This window comes from Convolutriloba macropyga, chromosome 10 (genome assembly GCF_964194025.1).
Source record: "Convolutriloba macropyga chromosome 10, txConMacr16.3, whole genome shotgun sequence".
In the NCBI taxonomy this organism is placed as follows: domain Eukaryota; kingdom Metazoa; phylum Xenacoelomorpha; order Acoela; family Convolutidae; genus Convolutriloba; species Convolutriloba macropyga.
In genome coordinates this window covers 57,458,232-57,481,328 of record NC_134477.1, presented here as the reverse complement: position 1 = coordinate 57,481,328, position 23,097 = coordinate 57,458,232, and the positions used below count along the sequence as shown (strand labels likewise).

Here is a 23,097-nt window from a genome sequence, read left to right as displayed (position 1 = left end):
GCTCATAGAAAATTAACTGATTATTGCAGAAAATATTGTTGAACATTTTGTCAAAAGATTGTAGAAATATGCAGTTTGGGTTTGGTCCTAGGCAAAAAAGCTCCCCGGAAAAAACCATAAAATTGGAAAATTATTTGAGCTAAGTGACAACATGACTCTCAATAAACATCTGAATTTTGCATGGCCAAAAATCAATAATTTGCATTCAGATTTACGTGTTATTTAGAGCTGAACGGGAACAGAACTGAATGGGAAAATATGAGACTCGGAGACGAACGCTTAAATTTGATTGGCCAAATAATCTGATTGGTTTTAATTAAAAAAACATTAGAAAAGGCGAACTAATTAGTTGTCATCGCTTTTTTTTATCTATGGTGTGTAGTCGGGTTGCGCTCCACTCGGCCTCTCCGCTTAACGGGGCGAGGGGGTTGCAATCACGGCAAGACCTTCGTTATTCTGTTTTGCTTTTTTCACAAAAAAGACTGCCTTTAAAGTGCTGAATTTATATCAACCAATCAGAGCACGGGAACTATTCAGCTTTCAAGGCATTCAAGGCTACCGGCGTCCTCCGAATTATTTTACTGAACCGTTGATTTGGGCTCTAAATAGGTGGTCTAAACCAAACTTGCAGTTGGAACACGTTCGTAAGTTCGTTTATTAAAACTTATGGAAAAAAATGTCTGTTGGATGGGCTAAGAAATAAATGTGTTTACAATTTGTTTTAATTAGAAAATTTCGGATCTATTCTGTTTCGCCCAGTGTTTCTACTGTGTTTCTTATGACCCCCAGTTACAAATTATATGTTGTTATATAGCACGTTACTATGTAAGAAAATAGCACGTGCACCCGGGGGTCATAAAAAATTATGCTCACTAAGCTGTGGGGGGTGGGGAAACAGAATAGATCCAAAATTTGTTAACTAGAAGTGAAACAGCTCTAAGGAAAAAATCAAAATTTCCTCTCTCATCGCCATCTGGAGGAAATATGTAGACTACTCCCTGCATACCACCCCTTCTTTTTAGACTACCAGTTCCAAAACCCACAGTCTGTATAATATTCACACACAGATCACGCCTGAAATCAGCCTGAAATAGAAGTGTATTTTATCAAACTAGTAAATGAACCCATAAAAATTATTATTCAACATACCATTGACAACATAGCAAATTAAGAATTTTTTCCAATAGTGCCCCCCCCCCCCCCGTTTAGTGGGTTCATATTAACTGCAACCCCAATCGCAAGTGCCAAATTTTAACATAATGATTTACTATGTAATGACACGTGCTCTGTCACTGGGGAGCATAACGTACTGAGGGCACAAACGGACAAGATCCTGCTTCTTAAAGAAAACACTGTAGACACACCTAAAAAGCTGTTTTAATTATTTTGCAATTGCGCTTTATTATAATGATACCTTTATGCTGTTGAGTCGTTTTCCATGGCTGGTGAAATTTGTGACCTTTTCCAGGAAAAATGCTGGCGAAACTCCCCTGTCTTGACCAAACATTCTGTAAACTGTCGACTGGTAGTTGCAACAGTGCCCCAGCTCTCAAACACAACAACTTATTTGTAAACAATTTTAAACAAATTAAATTCTAAGAATTTACTCTAATTGTTCAATAAACCATACTTTCGAAAAGGAACTGCTCGATTTTTGAGCTGCAACTAGTGATTTACTTGGCATGAATTAATTTAATAGTAAATTTCTGTTAATAGTAAAAACTGTTTCTGGGCTTTAAAAGTTCGTCTTCAAAGAAAACTATTGAAATGATGTTAAGGGCTGTTTATCTTTGTAAAATATTGCCTCCTATGAGGTCAGAAAATTTATTATCAATGTAATGTTTTGTTTTTTTTTTGTATTTAGAGATCCTAACGTTTTCCCCTCTCAGAAACTAAGGCACTAAGGCACTAAATGTTTTTAATTTCAGCTGACTTTTTTTATCACTCGGAGACACACCTGAGAAGGGGTGATTGGCCTAATGGTGGTCCCCTGTAGTCTTTTTTGATGTAATTTGTAAGTCATCATTGTGTGATTTTGCTTACTAGAGAAAGCAATTTCTTGTTATTATTGTCATTAAAAACACATGCATTAATTGTGTATGTGTCTCGTTAGAATATGGTTATCTATGATTGATACTTCAACACGTTTATTTTTTTGAAGAGATAATTTGAAACGACTAATTCAATAGAGATCTTTTACGATCACAACTCTAAAGAGATGAGATGTATTAAAACTTTTCTGGTCAAGTTCTTTATAAAATTATGTCACGGTCTCTAATTTGCTTTCAAACAAAATCAATAGCAAAACTTAGACACTATGTTTTTGTTACAAAAATGCTCACTAGTAAAAAAAATTGGTCACCAGTCGAACTATTCCTATTAAAAAAGTTTTCATCACAACAAAAGAGTGAGAAAATCATCTACTTTTATTTGAAGAAATTTGGTATAAAACCCACCCTTTATACGACCTACTACCAACTCCTTATCAAAAAAACAAATACATTTTATTTGGATTGGACTTTACATTTATAATGATAAATTGTTCTCGAGTACGATGCACATTTGTTTGCAACACAAATGGTATAGATCATGTTGCATAATATTAAATCTACTCGGCAGGTAAAAAACAGGTCCAAGAGTTCCTAGTCAAGTGAGGACCGGTACCATTACTATGATCAATGGTGTAAATGAGTGGCATAACATAGCAAGGAAAAATAGAATGGAGATCTCAAAACGTAATTCTAGAATTGATGATATCTAAAGAGTTTTGTTAATAAAACAAAGCAAAAATTTCCATGTTGTCCACAAAAAACTGTCCCTAAAAATACATAAGAATCGCTTCAGTTCTCTTGCATTCATCTGCTGCACTTCTGAACCAAAAATTAGGATAGAGCTTTAAAATGAAGTTAAGCAGTTTTTGTTCTCTCATTCCTACTCTTTTAGGACTTAAGCCGCTGCATATTTTGCAGTTTTCAGTTGCTTTGATTGAACTTTTTTTTTATTGCAGTGCATCTATTTTTTCCTCACAAATACGTTTTTGAGACAATCATTTCAAAAAGCAGTTTAAAAATGTGCACGATCGTTATGGAGTAAATGTGATTTGATTCTCGTTCCAGGCAAGTGGACTTTGATTTAGGCTTAATAAAAACATTTATGGCAAATTGTTTTTTTTACTCCAGCCGCAAAATTAGGGTGTTGTTGATTGTTTCATATACTAGTACGCCATAGCTCACAACAGGCTGGAAATATACCTTGAATGTTAATAACAGTTGTTTACCATTTAAAATCGATCTGAGCCGGTAAAATAGTCCGAAACTTTGTTCAGTTTTGAGCAATTTTGTTTAATTTGTTCGCCGAAAATCAGATTGTTATCCAAATCTATTCCAAGGTAATTCAGTTATGATTTCTGTGTTATGTTTTTTCTAAGATCATAAGTTGTTGCTGTGAACTTTTTCGTTTTGCGTTCATTTTCATAAGCCTTGAATTTGGTTGCTCATAGTAACTTTGTTTTTTGTAAGGTAATCGCTTACCAGGTTCAAAGAATGGCTGAAAACTTCAGTTGTTGATTCTCCTTATTGTTAAACAACAGTATCGTCATCGTATGAGTTGAGACAGTTCTGACTATAGTAATCCTCTATTTCGTTTATGTACACAAAAAAGGGTTCAAGTACTGATCCATTTCGTTCCTCATAATCCACTTTTGCAAAGTTGGGTTACACGTTTCCTGAATATACATATTGTTGCCTAATCATTAGGTAGGATTGCAAAAAGTTTGAACCCTCAATCCCAAGTTGTTTATTTTGTCCAAAAGGTAAGTATGTTTAAATGTATCAAAGGCTTGTTTTCTGCGATACCATCATCCCAATCCTGCCTGATGCTCTAAATACATCTTACCAAGGCTTCAAAAGAAAAGTGCTTTTTTGGGCCTAAATCTAAGTGGGCTTTTGTTTGTAGTTTGAATTTTTCCAGATCCTTTAGCATTTTTTAAACCAATTTCTCAATCAATTTCCCTATTGTTGGCAGCAAATTTATTTATTTGTAATTTTCAGCAACTTTGCAATCTCCCTTTTTATGCAGTGGGATGGTCTCAGCTCTCCTTAGGCACTTCGGGAAAAAGCTGTTTTTAAAACATTTGTTGATCAAAAACGTAGGATACGGAACAATAGCAAACTGTATTTTCCTGAGTATAAAATTGTTGAGGCAACCATAGCCTGAGCAGCATTTTGTTCAGGTATTCAGTTTCCACCGTTAGCTCTTTCTCGCTAATTTTGTGTAGAAACATTTTGAGGTCTGCAGTTTTTGTGTTGTTTTATTATTCTGGGCCCAATTTGTCAGCTTTAACTTATTCAATTGTGGTGAAAAATTTATTGTTTTCAGTCTCTTTTCAGTCTCTCAAAAAGTTTTCAGTCTCTTCCTGCGCTAGAGTAGCTTGTTGTTGTTTTTGTGTGTCTCCTCTTAAACTTTTGATAGTATCACAGAAAGTTTTGGTAGTACGCTTTGCGTTCAAAACTAAAACGTTTTGAAAAAAAATTTCTCCTTTTTTCGAGCACTCTTTTCTGTGGCAAATTACTTATTCTATTGTAGCTCTTTTTATTGTCATTTGTTTTCTGTTGCACGTACCGTTGATAAAAAACTTTGCATTTTTACTGCAATTTTATATTGAGTTATCAATCCATGTCTCATAACCTCCGAAAACATTTTAACGTCGATAGTTTTGCAACTGTCCTTGAGTGACCAATATTTAAATCTCCACAAATTAGATGCATCTGTTTTGGCTTGAGTATCACTTTGTAAAAAAATTCTCAAACGTTTTTGACAACTCGGATAAGCTTGTATGGGGTTTGGGGATAACAAGAGATAAAAACAGACATTTTTCACAACTTTTGCTTTCAATTTTGTATTTTAGCAATTGACAGTTTGTACTTCAAAATTCCCTCAAAACCTCACAGAAATTACAATTGCTCATTATTTTGCTATTCGTCAATTGCATCTGACAAGCTGCTGGTAACTACCAATAGATAACATTGCATGTTTTTGTCATCTTTGAGCCACGTTTCAGTTAGGCTTGTAGCTAATGGCTGCGTTTCTCAATTCGCAATCGTTTAATTTTTAATAGATTGATCTGATGTTCTGCAATATATTAATGTCTCTCATCTTAAAAAATAGAGAAAGTCATTAATTGATTTTGAACACGTTTACCACTCGTTTATTATAAAACGAAACCAACTGTGCATTTTCTTTGAACACGGTTAATAAAAAAGGAAAGAACACTGCCTATTTGACTCATTTTTCGAAACTATCACAGAAAACAAGTCTCTAGTTTATGTCCTAAAAAACCATTCTGATTTTCCCGAGGATTCATGTTCAGTTGTCATTCGTCGTTAGCGAATATCACAACCTCCGAGCCACTTAACTGAATCTCAAACCGTAGACAACTAATCTGCGTATTTTGCAAGACTTTCGTTCTTCCTGATGTTCTCTTCAACGTTAAAGAATCATACCACACTTTAATTTGCGGATATCACGAGCACTAATATAAAACCTTCTAAAGTTGAAAAAACTCTTAAAAGACTTTATAAAAAAGAAAAATCAGGGTAAAAATGCAGGCTGGATTTATCGCAGTTAATCAAATGCACTATTCTTTATGTTCAAATTATATAACTGCCATTTTTCTACAATTAAGTGAAGTACTGGTGCTGAATTGCAATCAAAATTACGGCTTCAAATTATTATCAACAAAAATCATCGAGTTTTAGAACTGTGACAGATTTTATTCGATATTAGTATTTCTTCTGCTTTTTCATTTCAGGAGAAAATTTTTCTTAATTGTTTGCCACTGAGGTTTCATCATAATTGCTGCAAAATTTCTCTTCCACTCTGACCGAGCTCTTCAAAACAACATTTTTGACTTTATTAATTTTGTTGATATCGTTTACAGGTTGGGAAGAAGTTTCGCTTTGGGAGTTTTGGACCATAATTGAGACTGCACACTGTTTTGTGGACACCATGCCCATCTTCCTGGCTTCACTCTTGATGTTTGCTTCATGCTTTGGTACCCTCTCGTTAATGTACATGTTTAAATTATTCAATGGTTCTTCAACTCTTTCAATTGATTAGTCTTACCAAAAAGTAAATATTGTTCCATTGTGCTAGCTGCAATTTTTTGCTATCTTTCAAACTGTAAAAAAATTCAACCTGCATGTCAAACTACCTAAAACCTGCAAAGTCTTCAATGCAGCAATCTTGAGTTAAAAATAAACAATTTAAAAGAAAACTGATTCACCAAATATTTGTCAATTTTCAGCTTTTCAGCTTTGTTCAATTAGAGCGTAACTTAACTGGACATTTTTTATGGTGATACACATATACCTCATATCTTGTTATTGATGCAAAAAGAAAATCAATATTGAGATTTTTTTTATTAAAAGTCAGCTTTAGTTAAATTTGATTCTTAAATTTTTTTTCGTGATTTTGCGTTGCAAATCACAACATTACCTTTTCTCTACTTCCCATCTTCTGAAATGCACATATTAGTCACTTCATTCTTTTCATAATCTTGTTTTGTGCAGTCGTTTTAATACCCTCATGAAACGATTGGAGTAGAAAGCGCGCCGTAAACCATTGAAAAATATTTCCGCAAGCGTACTCATTGAATGAATCTATTACCCAAACATATGAGCAGTTGTATCTTACAAAATACTCACAAAAATTGAAATTATTCTCGAACGAAGTTTGAAGCACTTATTTTAAACCTGTTGATATCTTTATGCGGAATTTTGTTGGCCGATTTTGATTTCTCCAGTTATTTTTTACGCAAATGACTTTTTTGTTTCGCGGGATCATTTTTTTGCGCATTCAAAGGGGTCAGCAACTGATTTCAAGTGGGGGATTTTCACTATACTAAAAGTTAAATGAAAGCTGCGCCAAATCTGGTGTAATTTTTTTTAATTTAAAATTTTAGTAGTTATAGGAACTCACTATAGTAACTCGCGTCAATAGATTCCAGCTCCCACTAGCTGTTTGAGATTAATTCGTCCGACATAAGTCGTTTGTTTTCTTAAAATCATGGAACGCAAAAGTTAAAATTGTACGAATCCCATGTTTATTTTGTTAAACAAGGATTCATGTTCAGTTGTCATTCGTCATTTGCGACTATCACAAACTCCAAACGACTTAATTGAATATAGAAGCGAGCACTAATATAGAACCTTCTAAAGTTAAAAAAGCCTAAAACATAATTTTTAAAAAAGAAATTTCATGGGAAACAGACAGGCTGCGTTTATCGCAGTTAATCAAATGCACTAATTGTCACGTTCACATTATATATGTGCCACTGTTCTACAATTGAATGAAATACTGGTGCTGGATTGCGTTCAAATTTACGGCTTCAAATTATTATCAACAAATATCATCGAGTTTTAGAACTGTGAGGGTTTTTATTCGAACTTAGTATTTCTTCTGCTTTTTCATTTCGGTAAAAAATTTTTCTTGATCATTTGCCGCTGAGGTTTCATCATACTTGTTGCAACGTCTTTGTTTTACTCTGGCCGAGTCTTTCTAAACGGCTTTTTTGAATTTATTTAGGTCGTTGATATCGTTGACAGGTTGGAAATAAGTTTCGGTTTGAGAGTTTCGGACCATAACGGAGACTGCACAGTTTTTAGTGTACGTAATCATACCCATCTTCTTAGATTTTGATGTGAGCTTCATGCTCTGGTAGCCTCTTGTTAATGTAAATGTTCAAATTATTCAATGGGTTCTTCAACTTTTCCAATTTATTAATCTTATTAAAAAATTAATCTCGAAAATTAATCTAAAATATTTTTTCATTGTGCTATTTACAATCTTTTTGCTATTTTTCAAACTGTAAAAGTATTTAAACTACCCGTTTTGAGAAATTCTTCGGATTTAAACATAAGAAATTGTCGGTTTTCGTCGCTTTTACTTCGCCAAAACCGATCAAAGCCCTTACGTTTTTTTCGTCGTTTTGATCGTTTTTCGTCAGTATTTTAACGTAAAAATCGTCGGTTTTTGCCATTCTAAAATCTCACAAACCGGAGTCCCTGCCAGAATTCGAACCTTGGACCCCTATATTACTAGCCACATTCTCCTACACTGCACCACTTGTCACTTAGTTGTACTCTATTTCTTTTGTATATAAAACAAATTGAGACTGACAATACCGACAGAAAACGACGATAATCGACACTTCTTACTGCCAAAATCGACAATACCGACAAAAACTACGCTAATCGACACTTCTTACATCAAATACTGACAATACCGACGAAAACGTGGATAATCGACATTTCCTACATAAAAAACCGACGAAATCGACAAAAGTCGACCAACAACGACGGTTCTTGCTGCGATTTCGTCGCAATTTCTCAACCCGGGTACATGTCAAACTACCTAAAACTTCAAACATTATTGATTGACACTTGCATGGTTTTTTCTCGTTTCGGTACCCCATTTGTACCCTAACCGCAGCCACTTGAAATCAACAGGTAACTTAAACCATTTCTGTTTGTGCCCTCCCCCAAGTACCCTATGCACCCCTTAAGTTACAGAGGACGTGCCAAAACAACTGCAAAGATCCTTTTTAACATGCCACAATTTAATGATCATATAACGTAATGCTACTCCCTCAATTGGAGTAAACAAAAAGGGGGGCTTGAATTTCATGTTGGGGCTAAATTGGAACCCACCCGGCGGACTTACAAGACTTCATGTGTTTTGCAGATGGTACTGCCGAGTTTCAAGCGCATCACACAAAAGAAAATCAACACAATAATAGTAATTCGTTTAGTAGTTGAAAAAAGTTCATGGCAAGTTTTCATAGCAACAATCTTAAGGCACAGAAAAAAATTTAAAAGAAAACTGGCGCATCAATTTTTTGTCAACTTGTCAGCGTTGTTCAAATAGAGAGTAATTTAACTGAACAATTTTTTATTGTTATACACATATTCCTCATATCATTCTAATGCTACAAAATGAAAATTAAAATTGTTGTTTTTTCTATTAATAGTTTTAGTTTAAGTTGATTGTTCAATCTTTCTTTATTCATGATTTTGATGTTCAGTTCAGAACATGACTTTTTCTTTAACTCCAATTTTGTGGTATGCACATTTTAGTCGCTATATTCATTTCATAATCATATTTTGTGCAGTCGTTTTAATACGCTCTTGAAACAATCGAAGTACAAATTGCGCCGCAAATCACTCAAATATATTTCAGCAAGCGTACTAAGTGACTGAATCTCTTACCCAAATAAGCAGATGTATCTTAATAAGTACTCAAAATAATCTTTATTGCTCTCGAACGAAGTTTGAAGCAATTATTTTAAACCGGTAGACCTCTTTTTATGCAAAAATTTTGTTGGCGGTTTTTGACTTTTCGACTGAATTTTACGCAATTGACTTTATAGTTTTGCGTGATCAAATTTTTTCGAGCATTTACAGGGTCAGCAACTGAATTCAAGTGGGGGAAGTTTACAATATTAAAAGTTAAATGAAAGATGCGCAGAAATTGGTGTAATTTTATTTCATTTCAAATTTTTAGTGGTTATAGGAACTCCTTTATAAATTTAGTTACTTCACCATCCAAACAATTGAAGCACGCGTCAAAAGATTCCAGCTCCGACTGGTTGTTTGAGGTTAATTCGTGCGACGTAAGTCTTTTGTTTTTTTTTTAAGATCAAGCAACACAAAAGTTAAAATTGTATGAATTCCATGTTAATTTGTAAAAAGCAATCCTAATGTTGTAAGAAAGCTAAATTGTAGGAAGCAATAAAATGATATATCTCATCTAGAGATCTGAAAGACACAATAAGGTTTTTAAAGATTCTTGTTAATAAATATCATCTTGTAAGATCGTGCAGGACAAAAAATTATATTGTATGGAAGCAATATGCAGGACAAAATTAATATTACAGATTAAGATCGTTAAACATTCTTGTAAGATCATGCACGAAAAAAAGTAATATTTTAGGATGACAATGCATTTATGTATTTTTGCAATAAACTGGTTTATTTCTAGTCACGATCTGAACGCAATACAGTAAGACCTTTAAAGATTCCTGTAATTAAAAATTATCATTCAGAATCATGCAAGACATTATTAATTTGTAAGAATCTATGTTCTGCAAAAATAAAATTTATCTAGCAGGATATTCTAAAATGAAAAGTTGCCTTAAAACATCTCCCAAGACTGATCCATTTGGTTCACTTCAACAATTTTGCCCCAATCTGGCACAATTTAACAATTTTGCTCCGATTCAAAAATTTTGTTCAAGTCAGTTACTAAAATCTAAAATTAGTTGCGATTGAAAGAGAAATACATTATCCTATCTCAAAATGTTCTGTAGTCCAGCTTAGACGGGTTTTGCTATAATTTTCAAAAAAAATATATATATACCCAGAAAATTTTTATTCGTTTTTACTTCAGTAAACTTATTGCAATTCGTTTTAGACTTCGGTATATATTTCAAGCATTTTTTTGCGTGTTTTTGTTAAGTGTTAAATGTTTTCTATTTCATAGCAATTTTTATATTCAGTCCAATAAATAGAAAAAAATCCTTTTCTCTCAAATTGTTACTGTAACTCAATTTAAGCCTCTTCTGTAGCATAAATGGTGTATCTGGAAGAAAAACTGCTTCATCGTTTTGAAAGATTTTGCAAGATTTTGAAAGAAATTTTTGCAAGAGCATTTTTTCTCGACTAGCGATGACACCTTTGCATAAAAAAGCCGATGAGTCGAGAAACTAGTTAAAGCAATCATTGTCACCATGCACTGTCTTCAAACACCTTGTAAAAATGCCACCCCCCCCCCCGAAAGGTTTGAGAGTGGCCAGGGGAAATTGTTTTTTAAAAATTCAGCCCTAAAATAAATCAAATAGCTCTAAATTTAAATCAAGAAATGCCCTCAGTCTTATATCGAGGCCCCCAAAAACCTCTACGATCTCAACTGATGTAAACTATGAACAGTGTGCTGTTAGGGAATTATGTGAAAAAGTGCAGGTTAGTTTTACCTGCACACCACCTTTACCAGCATATTTTGCAGGAAAATTTATTTGTATTTTAAATAGACTTATGTTAAACCTCAAAAATTTTACATTCTTACCAAAATTGAAAGTACGAGAAACTGAAAACCAGTTAAGATCTCTGTACATAGGCAGAATCATTTCCCAGAAATCATAAAAGTCTTCTTCATGGGGAAATCTTGCACTTTGGGTCCTGGAGATGACGTAACCGATCAGGCAATAGTTGGAACTGAAACAGAAGAACGAATTCTCATTTATATGACGAAAAAAAATCATAGTCAAATATTCTAGTGCTTATAAATCCCACTATAGCCCCACTCAGGACGTTCTTGCGTTTCAAAACCGAACTTACGGACGACACCGAAGAAGGTCTTTTAACGTTTTTGTCTAACTAAAGCCGAATATATTGATGATGGTTTTCAATATTAGGTTGCCATATCGCTTCTTTCTGTTGCCTTTAAAAGAACTCCTCCTCCAAACATCCCCCCCACCCACCCACCCCCACCCACTCTACCACTCTATGTTCATTTAGCCATCGAACCTGCATCGGTTTTTCCATACAAATTACTGAATGCTTAAACCATGTTCCTAGGAAAAAAAAATTGATCAAACCTGAATAGAGAACACATGTAATTTGCCCCATCTTCGTCGCCCATTGCATCTGGAAGAGCAAAAATTAAGGATTGCGAGTTCTCCAAAATTGCTGGCCGGTTGGATTGTCCAATACAGTGGAAGACTGGAAAAGAAAATTGGATTTAAGATCAACGTTTTGTTCCAATGTTCCATGAGAAAGAGGTTAGGAAGTTTATACCAACCCTATTTTTGCCATTTTTGGCCATTCGATATTTCTAGCGGATAGATAAAAAGTGAAGTCAATGAAAAGCCCTTGAAAAACTGAATGGTTTGTGGTACCCTAGTCGAGACTGGATGGTTATCTTGTAGGAATCTAGCAGAATCTGGCAGAAAACTGGTTGTCTTCCAACTTCTGGCAGAAACATGGTTATCTTCTAAGATTATGCCAGAAAGCTGATTTTCTGGCAGAATCTGTTAAAACACTGGTTTATCTGACAGAAGAACAAATTGGTTGATGCCAAAAAAAATTCAAAACGTTCAAATTAAGCGGAGAAAAGTTTTGCACTGCCTTCGACAAAAAGTTCAGAGAAAAGATAGTTTTGGCTGTCAATTCTGAGCAAAACACCCACCACTAAGCTGTTAATGTGTTCAAGATCGTTCTTGTCATAACATTTGAACAACAGGTTTTTCAAAAGAAAAACTGTCAAAAGAGCACTTTTTTGCAGAAGTTGGATCTGTAAGCAGCTTTTGTCTATTACAACAAGAATCTTTTGTCTACTTTGGCTGAAGAGAAGACTACAAAGCCAACTTTTTTTAATGTAATTTTTCATCTTCAATTAGCAATCAAAACATATCAGAACATTGTAGGAAAGCTTTTAATCTTTAGAAACGGTATTTGATTGAACTAGTTCATTTTTTGTTTTTAAAAATTGTACTGTTTTTTCCGCTTTTTTGATGTTGCTGCTCTGTTGATTTTTTTCATTGTTTTTTTGATTTTCATTCTTTTTCTTTTTTTCGGCACTCCGCGCCTTTATTTTTTGACATGCTACATCTGTCTTTTCCCGCTTTTTTGCTGCTTGTGTTCTGCTGATAGTTTTTTCATTGTTTTTTCTCCTTGTAATTTCATTGTTTTTTCCTTGTTTTTTCAGCACTCCGCGCGCTCTTTTTTGATGTCTTCAACTGATTGCTTTCAGTTTTTTTGATGCTGCTCTTCCGCTAATTTTGATTTTTCGTTTTTGTTCCAATGTTTTTCCATTTTCTGGAGTTTTATATATATATTTCCCGCATTTTTGCTGCTGCTCTTCTGCTTATTTCCCCTTTTTATTGTTTTCTCCTTGTTTGTTCCATTGTTTTTTTACATACCTTGTCCTCATTTTTTGACGTCTCTCTGGCCATTTTTATTGTTTTTTGACGCCGTTCTTGGGTTTTTTTTAATTGTCTATTGTTAGGTTTCTTCTCTGATATTTTCAATAAAGAAAAATTGAAAAAGTTTTCGAAATGAAAAATAAGACAAAAGATCGAAGATGGAAGGTCTTTTCTGATTCGTATATTATTATCATTTTCAGATGATTTTTTTCTTTTTCACTGTTGTTGATGCACAGAATGTGGGAACATTTAAATTTTCAAACCGTCCCGACTTTTTTGAGTTAGTAGGAAAAAAACCGTTTAGCGCGCGTTTTTGGCCCTGCAATTACTTGCAAAAGATCGTTAATCTGACAGAAAAACATCCTCGCACGCAAATGTGGAGATTGTGAACAATAGTGTTGCGACAGCAAGATAATTCAAACGATTTCCACTCGTTTTTGCGGCTTCTGTTTGGCTATTTTTGATCATTCTCTTCCTGTCTTTTTCATTGTTTTTTTCCCTGTTTTTCATTGCCTTTCTTGTTTCTTCGACAGTCCATGGGCTAATTTTCTGAAGTTCTCCGACGGACCTTTTCCCGCTTTGTTGCTCCTGCTCCTCTTCTTTTTTCTCTTTTGTAATGTCTGCTCGTTGTTTTTGGTTTTGACACTCCATGTCCTCAATGCTTGACGTTTCTCTTGCATTTTTCCTGTTTCTGGTCACGACGTTTCCTTAAAAGTCTAATGTTGAGTTCTTCCTCTGTCATAGCTGGTTTTGGATTAGGCAAGATTTATTCCAAATTCAACCCATCTGCATCTCAAGAAAATTATTTAAAAAAATCAAGAAATAGAAAAGTTCAAAAAGTTTTTGAAAAGAAAAACAAAAAAGAATATCGATGATGGTCGAACTTTTCTGATGCCTTATTTTGAAATACTTCAGACGTTTTTTTCTTTCTTTTTTGTTGATGCACAGAACGTGTTTACGTTTGAAATTCCAAACCATCCCGAATTTTAGAGTTAGTAGATATATTTTAGAGTTAGTAGTATATATATATATATATATATATATATATATATATATATATACAAATATATATATATATATATATATATATATATATATATATATCTGTTTGTTAGCTCGTGCTACGCAAAACACAGTTCTCTGTTATATAACGGGCAGGCCATAAAGAGTGAGAGTGGTGTGAAATTGGGTGATGCTCTGGGGCCACTATTGTTTTCTTTGGCTCTCATGCTTCTCATGAACAGGACTAAGCAGGAAGTCCCCATCCTATTACAGAACTCTTGGTATCATGACGACGGCATTTTGGTTGGAACTGAAGCCAAACTAATGCATAGCTTAGATATTTTGGTAATTGAAAGCAAAATTTGGGTTTCAACGTAAAGACCTCAAAATGTATGATGTAGTCGCCCCAAACCAAGAGCAGGCTAGATCTGAACTTTAAGCGTGCTCATTCTGAAGGTTTTTTCAGTAATTGTGGCGCCAATTGGAATTGAGACTCATCAAGCAAAAGTCTTATCCAAGAAGGTGAAGAAAACTGAGCCGCTCCTATATCGCTTACAGCAACTTGACGATCATCATGCAGCTTATGGCATATTTAAATTTATTTTTAAATTAACTCCCAAAGTGTTGTACTCTCTTTGCACAGTTAACCCAAGTCCCTCAGTTACTAAAGTCTTACTTCATTTTGACAATGTACAGAAGGATTGACTAGAAAAGTCAATCAAGGGAAACGTTACGTGCTGCAAATGGAAACAAGCAAACTTGTCCATCAAGTTGAGTGGATTGGATTTGAGATACGCAAGTGATCAACATCTAGCCTTTTTATCAGTTAAGTGGCGACCTTTCCGTCTACAGTGGAAGCTCGTTTTGGGATGAAATCAACACCGGAAAAGTAAGTTAACGCGAAGGGTCTTGTTGAATTGCAAGATGTAGATAGGAGAATTCGGAAGAAAATTCGGGAAAATTTTGATCAAAAGTCACTCAAAGATCTTCTAGCACAGTTAACAAATGGGCGAGGTGCTCGATTGCACTCTCTTCTCGCTCCTAATGCAGGTGCTTGGTTAACGACAACTCCTATTTCCGCACCGGTACTGCACCTGGAAGCGGAAAACCAAAATTGCGTCAAACATAGGCTGGGTATCCCTATATATGAAATTGCCCCTAGTGTAAAAATGGTGTTATCGATATATACGGTGACCATTCTTTATTATGTGTAGGACCAGGAGATAATATTCATCGTCACGACCGTCTAAGAGATAAAATTTTCTCTTCTTTTGTCTCTGCAATTTGAGCCCTTCGCTTGAAAAAAGAAACTCAGCAGCAACAACAAATCCTGACCTGCAGATGTATTTTACCCTCCTGGACACAAGAAAAACCAGTAGCGCTTGATGTAACAGTGGTGTCATCCCTGCAATCAACAATCATTGCAAATGCGGCGGATACACCCTGTTTTGCGTTAAAATATGTTGACGACCGCAAATCAGCTGCCCATGACTCTGACTTCCGAGAAGCCGGAGTGATTTTTTTGCCGCTGCCATTTGAAGTTTTTGGTGGTTAATCTGAGAACTTGCGATGGACAATAGAGAGAATAGCTTGTCTGGCGGACGAAGGAAATGCTATCTTGGAAAATTCTCGCGTCGCAATCAACCGATTGAATCAGTCCATTTCAGTCCAATTATTTTGTGGGAACGCAAATATGACATTTTACCCGAATAGCCAAGATTCAATTGTCCAACAAAGCGCTATCATAAAAATTTGGAAATAAAAGGACATGCTGCTGTGTTCAAATTATTGTTGAAAGCAATCATGAATTTGGGATGAATTTCAGTCTCTATGGTAATTGAAAGAACATTAGAACCTGACTATAATATTGAAAGTAGGCGCTCATTTTCTAAAAAATAGAAAAAGAATCAACTTTAGATTTAAGAACTCAACATTTTCGAGCGTGCGGTTGTATTTTTTAACAATGTTTTCCACTTACTCTTTATTGTTCCGACCCACTTGTGTGGGAAGGAACTATAAACTCAGAGCCGTTTTTTGTTCAGTCAATTTTGACCGATCGAAAAAATCATCGTAGAGAGTTGTGAGTGGTTTCATTAGAAAGCCAGTCAGGTGTAAAATATCGAATTAAAAACATTTTATTGGTTTTTGTTTTTTAGAGGGAGTCCTTGAGGTATAAATTTTTCTGAAAAGTAGATGGAACTTTGTTGTTTTACTCACATGTTTTGTATCATTGACCAAATTTTCGTCAATTTTGCTAAAAAATTGTTCCAATTGTTAACAACATTGTTAATGGTTTTTAAGGGCAGAAGAAGCTGGCCAATTGGTTTTATCCAAGTCTCTTATTAAATTTTTTGACATGTTATTTAAACTGTAGTGTGTTTTTTGTTATCAAAAATGACTCAAAACACATTTTTATCCCATTTTATATAAATACAGTGGAGATGGGGACCTATTATCAGCTGCCACAATTTTTGAAAACAACAAAAAAGGCAAGTTGTACTTCCGTTTCCCACGTGAGTCTACTAGTCGTCTACTGGAAAAAAATAATTGCAAGTTTTTTTTTGAAAAATACTCTATAATTAATTATACAAATGCATAATTTTTTACTATGGTTAATTGATCTATTGCAAACTCTAATAGAACCATTTTGCAAACAAATGGAAAAATAAAGTATTTTGTTGAACGCGCAGCAAAATTAGGCTAGACTAACATTTGGACTCGCCTTGGATTCTAACAATCAATAAGAGTTCGGATTATAGTGGGGCGCTGTTTTTCTCAAAATGTTTTCAGTTTTTGCTTGTTCACTAATGACAAGAATGATTACAAAACAAGGACCAAATAATGACAGATATTATTTAGGGCACAACGAGGCCAAATAAATTTATGTTAAGTCTTCATAGAAAGACCCATAGGTTTTTTCATAAACTTTAACTGTTTTTTTTGTTTTGCCATCTTTTCCTTATGTTTTTGCAGCTGCATGACTTTGTCCTGTTGATTGAAATCCCACTGGTTTTTTAAATAGCTATACATGACTTTAAGTTATTATCTGAGGCCATTTATGTCTTTGAACTAATTTTTTTTAATGAAACTGTCAGTCAAGTTTTGATGGTTGCCATTATCTGTAATACTTCTGTCCACATGGAGCTGAATCTCAATATATACTACAGAGAAAAACTTATTCCAAATCAAGTTAAAAAAACTTTTTTTAATCAATGCGAAACCGTTCTCTCAAAAAATTTACTGATTTGTTTTGGTTTTCCCTGTAATTGTGGTTAGTTTTGTATTCATACGGCATATTTCTGACAACCGAATGCATTAACTGCTTCTATGTATGTTTAAAAAATCAATTAACTGTTTTCAGCAGATTGATAACGGTTTTATTTACTTTTGATTAATATTTTTCAAGAAAAGATATTTGTACTACGAAATTATTCTTCACATTGTGGTCAACAAGTAACTTAGTCTCAAAGAAACCTTTTACAAAGACGACCCAATTGAAATCATAGAGATTCAAACAAACAGTTCAAACTTTTTAACCATTGAAAGTTTTCAATCAGTTTCAATTTCGTTTGGTTTTAAGGTTTGGATTTCCACTGCAGTTTCGTTAAATTGTTTGTGAAATTTTGATTTCTTTCCCTAACTGTTGTTCATTTTTGTGTGCAGCTTCGGTCTCACTCATAACAAGTACAATTGCAAGTTAATCTGTTTTTGTTTCAAATATAAAACTTATGATTACTTGTGTTAAAATAAATCTCTGTTTTGAAAATTATTTGTTTTAAAAAATCTATGGATTTTTGAGCTTTGTTATTTTATCTTATTTCTTGCAGTTTTGCTGCTTGGTCCTAACGAAAGGTTCATTGTCCTTCTATCGAACCAAGTTAACAAGTTTGCCACACTATAACACTAGTGGTAAGGATCAATTTGCGTTGAGGAAACGTCCAATGGAAGATGTTTAATGTGCTCCTTGAATTTGCCTGTGTTTTAAAGGTAGCGACGCAATTTATGTTAATTTTGAAAAATTTTTCTTTCATTTTTGCCGTTTTTTTCAGTCATCTGACTTATTATGGATAATGACAGGTCCCATGGGCTTCCTATGAGGTATAAATTAAACTTCTTAATCAGCCCAGCTATTTTACATTGCTTTTAAGTAGAATGGAATTGGCTGTTTTCAAAAAAAGGAAGCGTAGTTTTGCTCTTCTTGCTCCTCTTTGACGACCTGTTGCCAAATCTCATAATTGATAGGTCTGATGTCTGCTCTATTGAAGTACAATTACCTTGGTTAGTTCAAGTTTTATCTGATACTTTTTTTTCATTTCAATCTAAATATCAAGTTTTGGTCGCAAATAATGTTTGCTATTATTTGATTTTGAAGTTTTTTGTAAACAGCCGCCACGATGTGCAGACTCTTGTTAAAAAAAAATCAACAACTATTCCAAATTCTTACAAGCATAACTTCAATCATCAAATAGATTCCGCTGGGTTCTTCAGAGTTTCAAATGAAAGAAACAGTTTGAATGCAGTGAATTTATTAGCCATGAAAAATGTACATTTTTTTAATGAGGGTACCAATTATTTTTCTCTCAGCTAAACAAAAAATAACCTGCAACTTTCGATTAGGAGAGAAGTGCCGCCAGTAGAGTGTTATAAGGAAAAAAGTGGTACACTGGCAGTAACTAAGTAATTACAATTTTGTTTAAAACGGTGCAATTTAATGCCAAACGATGTCCTTCCAAAAAACAATTTTAAGTGAATCCAAATTAATTGAATAAGTTTAACTTGTCTTTGTCATGCGACTACTAAAAAAGCATAACAAAGAACGGCAGCATGTAGTCACTGGAAACACGAGAATATTTCGTCGGATAATTGGATCTTTCTAGATCAGAAATTTGTTTGCCTGGCGCATTTAACATAATTTCTCTATTTGATGATTTAAAAACAAAACAGCTGTTTTTTTAATATTGACTTTCAGAAAAAACACTTCTTTAAAAATACATAGGTTTATTTAAATTATCAGTTAAAAAAGCAAAAAAATGTGAAGTAAAAGAAATGCGGCCAACAAAATGAAAATCGATTTAAGCGGAAACAAGATATCGGTTTCGTCGAACAGAATTAGCATGTTGACAACTCTTGTTTAGAAGGCGTTGCCCTGTACAAATATGTTCCAAGCTTAGCTTTGTAAGTTAAGACATAAAATTTGCAAAATTAAAAGATTTTTAAACCGAAAGAATTAAAACTTAAAATGGTGATCACCGCCTATGTAAAGCTCATTTCCAATTTTTGATAGAGCTGACAGTTGTCACTTCAATTTTTGCAGTAACAATATTTCCTTCAGGTAACAACAATATTTCCTTCAGGTAAGTTTCTTAGAAAAATGGTGAACAAATAATTGTAAATCCTGTCATACCAAGGGACAAAATTTCTCTCGTTTCAAAAAAAAAATCAGCCTAAAAATCGACCTTAAAATTAAACTAAAGGAATTTAAAATATGATTTAAACTTTTCTTTGTTTTAGGAAAATTAGAAGGATCAGCCCATCCTTTATACAACCTACATGCTACTGGTAGTCTAGGATATTAATATGGTTCACATTGAACTTTTACTTGATTCAAAAAAATTCTCTATTTTGAAAATATGTAAAAAAACGAAAGATTTTATAAACTTGAGTTGAACCTATTTTTTCCTAGGTAAGTTAGATGTGCAAGTCTTGCTTTCTATAGACTACATACCACGGATACTCAGATACTCAGAGATCCTCAAATGATCGTTCACTTTGAACAAGAGTTTTCTTCCGATAAGGATCTTTTTTTTCAAAACTGATATTTAGAATAAGTGAAGAAGTTAAAAATAAGAAAAGTAACTAATTTTTTTCTAGGAAACTTAGGAAGACCAATTTTGTTGGTTAACAGCCTACAAAATACGGTAGTCTGGTGTATCTATATCAATCCCGTTGAACATCTCCTTGACGCAGTTAATTTTTGCTATTTTCTTAACTCTTGTCTGCTTAGAAGTCACTCTTGCCTGGGACGGTCTGATCAGAGTTCAATTCAATCTGGGACTTCAACCTGGTAATATAGTGACTATACATATAGTGGGTATATATTTGGTTTTTAATCTTTTTGCATTGTGGCTGATCTCTTGGTATCAAAAGTTTTGTATAGAACAAAAATTTCGATATAAAATCCGCCCCTGTTTCAAAAATCGAAAAAAAACCGTTTTCTCAGACCGAGTTTCGAGCTGATTTTTGATATTTCTAGTGATTTTCTGGATGCTAACTTTAAATCCCTTGACCAAAATATCAATAACTAATGAGAGAAAAATAGCATTGAATATAAAATAATTCAGTGTTTTTTTATATTCTTGATTACTGAAATTAATTGCCGCGTATTTTCAATGCTTTATTTTCATGAGACACTTAAAAAATTTATTTACAACCAAGTACGACTCAAAAAGTTTATTATTAAAATCTGTAGCCAGAAAACACCGACGCGAAACAGATTGGCAAACTTTACTACCTTGAAAAGTCTTACCTCTCATCCAAAGGGTAATCACAGCTACTTTAGAAATATCGAACTTCATTTAATTATATGTTTGTGATTACGAAAGATAAAAAATAACCTTTTGAAGAAATTTGTTTAAGTTTCACAACTTGCAACTAAAATCATAAACTTGTTTGCTTTTTACAAGTTCGCAACTTCGACTTTGATCACGCCATAAACTTGCGAAACCGATACTTATAACGTAAAACATTTACTCAACCTAACATTGATGAACTTCTGAAGAATTGAGAAAACACAAACTCAACACAATTAAACCAACGTCATAACAAGATTATAAATATAACGTTTAAATAACCAAGTTTCTATCGGTTAGTTAGTCTATTCCGCTTAATGATGTTTTAATCTACGAGGAAATCGAAAAAAAGCGAATTGCCAGACATTTCCATAAGTTATACGGGAATTTTGTTTTGCTCTCACGTTTGTGTAAATTAATAAACAAAGCTTGTCTGTTCAAGAATGGAGGGGACGAAGTTGAATCGTACCCTTAATGGCAACATCACGGAGTTTTTATTAATCGTCGTCAACTTTTTTCCTCCAATTTTGCTCATTTGACCTTCGCTTTGTTCACGCTGAACCCCCTTTCCTAAATCCAAAATCAACTGGCACACACCTGTGTTTGACCGAAGACCTCATTGTGACTATAATCACAGCTTTTTTGATCAATCGTTTGTCGAAGGTTGAATTAAAATGATATCGATCAACAATCTAGTGTGTCTAACCCAGAATCTGACCTTGAAGGTTGGTTGGTCTAATCTCTGGCCGGGTTAGATTTCACGGACTTGCGGTCTAACACAAGGTATTTTTTGTCTCCAATACTCAAATTTTGGTTTGTTTGGTCCCGTGACGAAATTTTTGACTAGCCGATTGTCCTACTGAGGGTGTGTTTCAGTGTGCCTGGGGGTGGCAAATAAAATGCACCCACTAAGCTGGGGGGGGGGGCACAAACGGAAAACATCCTCAACACTGTTACTTCGGACAGGAGCCTAAAAACGTGAAATGTAGATTTATTCCACCCGGGCCGAGGAGTTTCGCCAAAATTATGTAAGATCAGCGGCAACTAGCGTTGACCAGTCCGAAAATCTGAATGCGTTGAATTTAAAGACAAAAATTCAACGCATTCAGCGCAAAATTATGTAAGAAATGGCGGTGAATTTTCCAACTTGTCAACGCTAGTTGCCGTTGATCTTGCATATTTAGCGTTGAATTTAGCGTAGATCTTACATATTTTTGCGTTGAATCTAGCGTTGATCTTACAAAAAAATCAACGCATAGAACTCTGGGTATGGGACTCAAACCACTGACCTCCTGTTTACTTGTCGCCTCTTCTACCATTGCGCCACCGTACCTTGGTTTACTTAAGAGCCGCAATCCTTAAAAAGCGTAGATCTTACATATTTTGCGTTGAATTTAGCGTAGATCTTACATATTTTGCGTTGATTTTAGCGTAGACCTTACATAATTTGCATTGAATTTAGCGTAGAACTTGCATATATTTCGTTGAATTCAGCCTATATCTTACATATTTTTCGTTGAAGTTAGCCGAGATCTTACATAATTTCAACGTATTCAACGCATTTATCATGTGAGAAGTACTGGGAAAAATTTAAAATTTTTTTTTAAGTTTTGAAAAAAATTTGAATTCCTAAAATGGTCTGAAATGGTTTTGCACCGTAAGAGAGCAAATTGTTATTTTTTGTTGACGTCATCTTTCTCAATTGTGTAGTATAGGGGTCGAAACAGTAAAAAAATTAATTATTCGAAAAAAAAACTTGAAAAATTTGACATCTTCAAACGGTCTGAATTGGGTTTTGCACTATAAAAGAGCACTAAATAAGATTTTTTCTGACTTCTTGTTACTCAACTTTGTAGTATAGCGTTCGAAATAGTGAAAAAATTATTTTTTCGAAAAAAAACTTGAAAAAGTTTTGAAATCGTAAAATGGTCTGAAACGGATTTTGCACTATAAAAGAGCACTAAAAAGTGATTTTTCTCACCTGTGCAGTATAGGGTTTCAAATTTTTCAAGTTTTTTTTCGAAAAATTAAATTTTTTACTGTTTCGACCCCTATACTGCACAATTGAGAAAAATGAAATCAGCAAAAAATAACCATTTGCTCTCTTACGGTGCGAAAACCATTTCAGACCATTTTAGGAATTCAAATTTTTTTCAAAACTTAAAACAAATTTTAAATTTTTCCCAGTACTTCTCACATGATTAATGCGTTGAATACGTTGAAATTATGTAAGATCTCGGTTAAATTCAACGAAAAATATGTACGATCTACGCTAAATTCAACGCTAAATATGTAAGATCTACGCTACAATTCGACGCTAAATATGTAAGATCTACGCCAAATTTCAACGCAAGATATGTAAGATCTACGCTAAAAATCAACGCTAAATATGTAAGATCTACGCCAAATTTCAACGCAAAATATGTAAGATTGGCGTTGAATGCGTTGAATTTATGTAAGATCTACGCTAAATTCAACGCTAAATATGTAAGATCTACGCTAAATTTCAACGCTAAATATGTAAGATCTACGCCAAATTTCAACGCA

At 34.0% G+C, this 23,097-nt stretch overlaps 1 protein-coding gene across 1 annotated transcript in view; it reads right to left on the bottom strand.

Annotated features, from left to right (window-relative positions):
• Positions 1-20,659, bottom strand: part of LOC142348746 (uncharacterized) — a 23,950-nt gene extending 3,291 nt beyond the window's left edge. The window contains exons 1-5 of the mRNA XM_075400230.1: positions 20,508-20,659; positions 11,654-11,777; positions 11,122-11,270; positions 1,415-1,548; positions 961-1,085 (exon numbers count right to left, since the gene is read on the bottom strand). Coding sequence (XP_075256345.1) covers positions 961-1,085; positions 1,415-1,548; positions 11,122-11,270; positions 11,654-11,777; positions 20,508-20,556 — 581 coding nt within the window. The 5' untranslated portion in view covers positions 20,557-20,659. The remainder of the gene's footprint in view (positions 1-960; positions 1,086-1,414; positions 1,549-11,121; positions 11,271-11,653; positions 11,778-20,507) is intronic.
• Positions 20,660-23,097: the final 2,438 nt, after the last annotated feature.